General features: G+C 37.2%; 1 protein-coding gene across 1 annotated transcript in view; it reads right to left on the reverse strand.

The window, feature by feature from the left end:
• Nucleotides 1-6,651, reverse strand: part of SGPL1 (sphingosine-1-phosphate lyase 1) — a gene marked incomplete at its 5' end in the record, with an annotated part of 32,626 nt that extends 25,975 nt beyond the window's left edge. Inside the window, one exon of the mRNA XM_008052104.1 lies at nt 6,486-6,651. Coding sequence (XP_008050295.1) covers nt 6,486-6,651 — 166 coding nt within the window. The remainder of the gene's footprint in view (nt 1-6,485) is intronic.
• Between the last annotated feature and the right edge of the window lie 1,924 nt (nt 6,652-8,575).

The raw sequence follows: 8,575 nt of genomic DNA on the forward strand, positions 1-8,575 counted from the left end.
AATGTTAATATACTCTAGCACTGTCCTAGACCTTTTTTTTCCAGATCAGTGCTTCATTCATTTTTATAGCTGCAGAGTATTCCATTATATGTTTATATCATATTAATCTGCCTCCATATACTGACAGACATGTGATATTTGCTATTATTATAAGCCATGCTGAAATAAATGCCCTTATAACATATACCATACTGCATACATACAAATATGCCTGCAGCATAAATTCCCTGATACAGAATTGTGGGTCAAATGACATATGTATTCTAAAGTTTTGACCTTTCAAAGTTTTTCAGGTACCCAACCTTTCCGTCCCTCAAAACAAATGGCCAACCAATAGTTTTTTTATTTTTGTTTTTTTCAGGATCTATGCTCTAGTCACTCATCCGACACAGATTCTAGCAACATTTTCTGGACCTAAAAAGACCTTCAAAATCATGGATGCCAATCAGAGTCCATTCTGTCAGGTAGTAATAGGACAAATAGAGAATTCCAATCCTGTTGATTGCAATAATTATAAATTATGACCCCTACATAGACTGATATGCCTTCTAATTCATTCACATTCAATATATCTTAACTGACAAGAATATTCTGAGGTTGACACAGAAGGCATTATATACTATCTATGAGTGGCTAAAAGGCAACAGAAGATCAGAGCATCGAAACTTGCTCAAGGCCACAGATCAAGTCAGTGATAGAGTAGAGATTCAACTCAAGTCTTCATTTTTTCAGTCCAGGACTCCCAGGACTTCACAATGCTTCGAATGCACAGTAGGAATTTTCTGTTGTCCCAAATGAGTCTGTAAGAATCTAGACCTAGCTTTCATCCAAAGCAGAACTGAAGATGAACCCTGACTGCATTCCTGGGTATCTAACTTTCCTGCCAGAAGGAGCTCCCACTCAACAACCACAAGATATGTCTGCACCCTCTCATCATGTTTATTACTGGTATGATACCTTGCATCTTTGCTGGTCGTTTTTGCTTAGACTGTATCCCTCTCGACCTACCTCACCCTAAAGAAAATATTCTGTAAATGCTTGGGACAAAAACCGGGTGGCTAAGATATAGACTGAACAATAAGACAAAGGGACTGAAACCACTTGCTTGTGGTTACTTTTTTGTTTAAGTTTTACAGTACTTCCTTCCAGCCCTATGTTTTACACATGTAATACACAGTTGATATCCTGTTTTATGCAAAATAACTGTATCCTCTTCTTACAGCATTTTCTAGATTATTAAAAATTCTTCCTAAACATATTTTTAACCCTTTGTACTCTGATTTCCCCTGGAGGGGACATTGTAAATCTAGCAAACACTCGGATGTCCCCTCTCAGAGGACATAAAGAGATTGCTGGTGATTATACAGGACAAACTTATGCAAGTACAAATTTTTCAAAAATGTTTCCATGAAGTTTTCCACTCAAAAACAATGAAAAATCTATGTCCCACTTGAAATCTGTCAAGCTTCTGATCAATCAGTTAAGAAGTGATTTTCAGGAATCACAAGTGCGTCCTTTCACATCGTCTTCAAACAACAGACTGGACAATAAGTTACATATTAAGGTGGGAAGACGAAAACAAGACTGCATTATCTGCTGGAATAGAAAAACACCCGATGAAAGATGTCAAACAAATTACTAGTGTACAACATGAACCTGTAGTGCATGCTGGTGACTGATATACATGTTACCACATGTTAGAAAAATGTAAGACATAAAATTTCGATTTTTTTTGCCATAAACAAGTTCCTCAATGTGCAAAATTCCATTATAAGCCAAATATCATTACAATAAAATAATTGGTTCCAATACTATATATATAATATACAATGATTCGTTTTTCTTTATTTTGTTAAAAAAGTGCAGTAGGATTGCTGGTAGGTGATCCACAAGATGTCTTCAAGTGGAAAGAGTTAATGTTATCATAACAGTCCATCAAATAACTATAAACTAATGTTGGATATTTCAGCTGCTTTTTATTCAATTGTCTCTAACAATGTTAAAGCTGTAAAGATACAGAATTGCTTCCTTATTTAATGGATGAAGTAATTAATGAGGTGAAAAGAGGTCTAAAAATCAGCAAACTGAGCTAGCTGTCCAAAAGTTTCATAACATGACTAGGTAGAGGATAAAATAATAGATCAATTTTGTGAAAGTTCTGAGAAAAAAACAGGGTGAAAAGAACAGAACACAGAATCAGAGATTAAGAAATTAAAATGAAAAGATCATATAGTTAACCTTAAGATCATATAGCTAACCTTAAAAGATTATCACAAAAGTAAAAGTTCCCATAGGTACAGAAAAAAAGTAATTAGAATTTTTTAGTGGTGGCTACCAAGGTATGGGGGTAAAGGAGAGAAAGACTGGGGCAATACTGATCAAAGGATACAAAACTGCAATTAGATGGGAGGAATAAGTTCAAGAGATTATGGTAAATACAGTAAATAACAATATATTATATACTTAAAAATTGCTAAGACAGATTTTAATGGTTCTTATCACAAAAAATGGTAATGTGAGGTAATGCATGTGTTTTTAAATTAGTTTGATTTAGTCATTATACAACACAAACACATAACAAAACATCATGTTGTATACCGTAAACATATACAATTTTTGTCAATTAAAAAGGAATAAAAAAAGAAAATTTCAAGATAACAAAAGAGGAAATGCCAATGTCAGAACAACAATGCATGGCGATAGATAGTTGACAAATTCCTTTCATGTGAATGATTGCACTCATGCTCATATTACCCCTGTGACTAAGTAAGGCGGGTGTTTTACCCATTTTATTGTGAGGAAATAGGTTAAGAGAGCTTAAGGGTGTTTTCTAAGGTGGCACAGCAGGAAATTGAGAGTATATCATCTCTCCCCACCACCTAAAGCTGATTTCTGCTGATGACCTATGGACAAACCACAGTCAAAATCAGTATCACAGTAAAAGGAGTATGCTATCAGCTGATAAACACGGAGCAGAATTAAGGAAGAGAGAACACCCTGGGGAGCCGCTAACCCCTGCCTAGCTCATGCTGCTTCCAGTTCTCCTCTACAGTCTCCATCCTTTATTCCAGAACTACCCTCTCCCCTCAGAAGAAGACTCAGAGTTTGAAGATCAGCAAAATTTATCACTAGTTCAGACTTCAGACTCCTCTAGCACAATATACTAAAAGTATCTTGATTGTTCAGCAATACATAGCAAACTTCTACCTGGGTAAGGTGCTATAAAAAAAAAAAAATCATAATTCTTTCAAAATTATCCCTGAGTCCCAGAGGGAAGATATTCTTATCTATGCCTGAAATTCAAGTTGGAAGTTACAAAATAAAAAGTATGTTGTGTGTGTGTATGTGTGTTAAACTGTACAAAACTGTCAATATTCAATAGCTTTTGGCCTACAAAAATAATTTTTTTTTTGTTTTGAGTTGGAGTCTCACTCTGTCACCCAGACTGGAGTGCAGTGGCTGCTCCTGGCCACCGCAGCCTCAACCTGCTGGGCTCCGGCAATTCTTCTGCCTCAGCCTTCCAAGCAGCTGGAACTACAGGCGTGCGCTACCACACCCAGCTAATTTTTGATTTATTGTAGAGATGAGGTCTCACCAAGTTGCCCAGGCGGGTCTCGAACCAGCGGGCTCAGGCGATCCACTTATCTCAGCCTCCCAAAGCGTGGGATTACAGGCTGAGCCACCAAGCCCGTACAAAAAATTTTATAAGGTTCAAACTGATTCAGATATAGAAACAGAGATAAACAGTTGTATCCTTCAGTATCAAGATTTTAATTTTGTTCTTGTGCCTTATTCATATTGTCCAAATTTTCTAGAGTGAATATGTACTGCTTTTGTAGTTATATATAAATAAAAGAAGTCAAATGGCTTGGAGCTCAGCCCACAAAGATGTAGATGACATAACTCATTAATATACTGCTGCTGGCCAGGCACAGTGGTTAATGCCTATAATCCCAGCACTTTGGGAGGCCAAGGTGGGAGGATCTTTAAGGCCAGGAGTTCGAGACTACAGTGAGCTATGATCGAGCCACTGCACTCCAGCCTAGGTAACTCTGTCTCTGAAAAAAATAATAATAATACTGCTACAAATAATTTTTTCACAAATGCTCAAGAGGCCAGCATATTCCTTTTTGGACACTGAAAGCAGGTAAGTACCAGGATCTAAGATGACTATATCTTTAGTAGTTTGCCAGTTAAGCAAAATTCATAGCAGAAAATAGAAGTAAATTCCTAACCACAAAAAAATAGAAGTACATAACTAATCACCAAAAAATTTATGTACCTAATAGAAATAAATACCTAACCATAAAAAGAAAAAGAAAAATGGCCAGGCGTGGTGGCTCGCACCTATAATCTCAGCACTTTGGGAGGCAGAGGTGAAAGGACTGCCTGAGCCCAGGGGTTCAAGACCAGCCTGGGCAATTTGGCAAGACCTCGTCACTACAATAAATTTAAAAAAAATTATCTGGGCATGGTGGTATGCACCCGTGGTTCCAGCCATTTGGAAGACTGAAGCACAAGGATCACCTGAGCCCAGCAAATCAAGGCAGCATGGCCATGAGCATGCCACCGCACTCCAGCCTGGGCAACAGAATGATACGCAAAATTTAAAAAAGGGGGGGGTGAGAAAAGAAAAATATGTAAGATAATGTATATTAATTAACTCTATTTAGTCATTCTACAGTGTATACATATTTAAAAACATGTCATACATGATAAATATGTACTTTTTGTCAATTAAAAGAAGTTTAACATTTGTTTTAATAAGTAATTAATACCAGGTTAATACTAATCATAGCTAAGAAATATAATATAAATTTCAAGGTCTCTAGCCTTAATCTGGTTTCACAAATGTATCACCTTAAAAAGAAAAGTACACAGAATGGTGGTTGCCAGGCAGTCAGGAGGAGAGGGTAATGAGGAATTCCTACTTAATGTTCATTAAATTGCAATTTCAGTTTGAAATGATGAAAAAGTTCTGGGGATAGATGGTAATAATGGTTGCATAGCAATGTGAATGTATTTAATGTCACGAATTCCACACTGAAAAATGGTTAAGATAATAAATATGTTATATATGTTATCACAATAAAAAGAATGAAAGAAAGAAAAGTTCATGTATTGTTCCTTGGAGTCCTCTTAAGTGGGCCCCTGAGCTCACTGAAAGCTTCCCGGAAAGGAATAGGCCTGAGTAGAACTATGCAGGTTGCATCCATATCCAAACCACTGACTGAGCAGATGCTACAGAAGAGCCGGCCTGTCCTGTTTGTTAGAGTTTATGAGAAAATCTTGCAAGGACTAGGAGCAGCAACTAAACTAAACATTTTAGACAGGAGAGTCATGTGTCATTTCCACTTTAATTAAAAAACTCTAGGCAGTGATACTTGCTTCTTGGCTGTCATGTTTTGTAATGTTGACTGTGCCATAAATGACTCAAAAGCCATCTGCAGGGTAAAGAGATAAAAATGGAATCTGGCTTCTAAACTGACTTCCCTGAGGGAAGAGAAAGAAAAGCAGTAAGAGTACAGTTCAAGAGCCCCCTCAAGCAGATGTTATCAGGGAAGTAAACTGTTGGGGAAATCTCAAATGAGAATCAGCAAATGATTACCTTCAATGATAATGGATTCTACTCCAAGGAAGATAACTCAGACACTCTACTACAAGTAGGAAGGGGTACAAGGGAGTGCTACAGAACACGCATCTCCAAACCTGCTATTTGTATGTAGAGGCAAACTAAACCTACCAAGCACATCTTGCAGGGGGAAAATAATTCACAAGAAGGTCCCATGCCATCAGGTTTCTAGGTGGGGAAAGGCAGATAAGCAGGAGAGGGGTTGAAACCTGAGGAAGGTGTAGAATTTACAATTAGATCACTAAGAGACTCTCATCTTCTGCACTCTGAGAAGTGGTCTCCTTCTCTCCCGAACCGAGCTGGTTCTGAGTCACTAACAGGAAGTTCAAAGGGCAATGTTCAACTCCAAGAGCATAGGGACCTGTACCAATTGTACCAGATATCCCCAGAGCCTAGCACAATGACTGGAACATAACAGGCATCCATCCGCCTTAGTAAGTACTGTTCCAATTTCACCTAATCTTTATCGAAAAGAATAACCCAAAATGAAAAAAATAAGTTCCTGCTCTGGGAACTCCAGGTGATACAATTATATTCTAGGGAAGAAACTGGTATCGTTAAGCCACACTTTAAATTATCTGTGGAGCCTTACAATGACTGATTTCTGAGGAGTTTTTACATAAACTACAAATCCAAAAAAAAAAAACCACAAAAAACTACATATGCAGTAACAATTGCGTAAATGTGCTATTATAACTTTACCAATCAGAAGACAATGTACCACTTTCCATTTAAACAGATTTTATAAACGAGAACCAAATCAAAAGGCAAGAAATTAGCCCAACCAGTGAGCACTGAGTTGCAAGTCTAGTGACACTCCACAATACCTTTACAGAGGGGACAATATACTTACTCTCTGGTTGGAAGATAAATTCATATACCCAGACTATCAGCAGGGTCCACATGACACTCCATGCAATTAGCTGCCAGGGCTCATATTTGGTGCAATGCCCATTTACATAATTCTTGGCTTTCGTGGAATATACTTCCAAAATCTCTAAGTAGGGCTCAAAGGCCTTCTAGAAATACAAGAGAAAAATAGAAACATCACATTTAGAGAGAGAAAGGCAGTCTATCTTAGTTTGTTCTGCAACTCTCATTTTTCAAGGGCAAGGTCATTCCCAATCTTGCTCTACCTCAGCAATAATCTTATCATCTTCTACGCACGCAAAGCTTCTACACCAGTCATTCCAGTATAACACTGCCACTTATGAGCCATGTGGACTTTGACAAGATTTTTTTTTTATCTTCTGCCTGTTTTGTACAATAAGGTTAAGCCAGATCATCATTTCAGCTCTAAAGCTTCTCTGTGACTGCCAGTATCCCTGTCCCACTCTTTTAACTCAAACTAATCCTCTCAATATGAATGTCACTTCTTTTTCTTTACTTTATTTTAATCTTTCCCCTTCTCTAACCCAATGGTCACCAAACTGGTTCCATAATGAGCTATATATTAAATTATTTTATATTTTAAGTGTTGTGAACCAAAGGTTCTCTTTTACAATTACTCAACTCGTTGCTGTAGTGCAAATGCAGTCTCAGATAGTGCAAATGAATATGGCTGTGTTCTAACACAATTTAATTATGAACACTGAAATTTGAATTCCATGTAATTTTCACGTCACAAATATTCTTTAACAATTTTTTAAAAAGTAAAAATTATTCTTAGCTCAAGGACAATACAAAAATAGGCAGAGGGCCATATCTGGCCTCTAGGCCACAGTTTACCAATCCCTGCTCTGGCCCTACTTGACTATAAATTTCTTAAAGTCAGCAACCATATCTTATTATCATGTGTAGCCCTCACAACACCTGGTACAAGCAAGAAAAAAAAAATCCTGTCATAAATAAACTTTACCAGAGTATCTCATTCATCTCTCCCTTGCAATTCCCTTCCAATCTTCATTTGTGATAAGTCCCATACAGAGCTTATCACAACCTGCCTGGCAGTCTACTCATCTGTTTCTTATCTCCCTGACTACATAGTTAGGCCCTTGAAGATAGACCAGTTCTCATTCATATTTAAATACCCTACAGTGTCATATACAAAATGTCATTTTATAGTTTATTATTCATGTATTCAACCTTAATCAAGCATCTCCAGTGCTTAAGGCATCGAGCTTGGAAGCATTTGGGTAAACATCATAGTTATTTGCCCTTACTGAGCTTACAGTCTAATGACAGAAATGTACATGTGTCTAGATACACATATACAGGCACTTATCTATATAAATGAGAATTTAAAACTCTCAGGGGAATAGCTACAAAAAGGATGTGCATGCTGAGAGAGAGCAGTGATGAGGGCCTATCTAACTCTGAGAAGATAATGACAATGACAAAGGATAAAATTTAAGCTAGTTAAAAGGGCGAAAGAAAATTCTCTAGATAGAAAAGTTAAAATAAAAAGTCACACCTGGAAGAGAGCTTAGTAGCTGCAAATGCATAAAGAGTCTAGGCAGGTTCTATGTGGTAAAAGCATAAGTCACATGATGACAGGGACCACACCTGTCATATACAGTGCTAAGTTCTCAAAACATGGCAGAGTGCCTGGCACACAATCTACTAAATACAAGCAGACAGAGGCTGACAGTGCCGAAGTAAATGAGTGAACACTTCAATCAGAGAACCAAGGTTAAGAGAAGTACACTAGGCCCATATTAAAAACAGGCTTGGAAGAAAGAAAAGTATGGAGAGTAGTAAAATCAATAGGCACTTTTTATAAAGCAGTTTGTTGGCATCTATTAACATTTTAAATGTATATTAATTTTGGTCCAGCAATTCCACTTTGTGACATCTACATACTTGCACAAAGAGACATGTTCAGGGATATTCATTTTGGCAGTCCCTGTAATAGCAAAAGAAAAAATTCATATAAAGTAAATGTCTACCCATAGAAAAATGGTTAAATAAGCTATAATACACAGTTTATGTACCCATACTAGG

This window comes from Carlito syrichta, unplaced genomic scaffold, assembly GCF_000164805.1.
Source record: "Carlito syrichta isolate Samal-C Ts95f unplaced genomic scaffold, Tarsius_syrichta-2.0.1 Scaffold68529, whole genome shotgun sequence".
In the NCBI taxonomy this organism is placed as follows: Eukaryota; Metazoa; Chordata; class Mammalia; order Primates; family Tarsiidae; genus Carlito; species Carlito syrichta.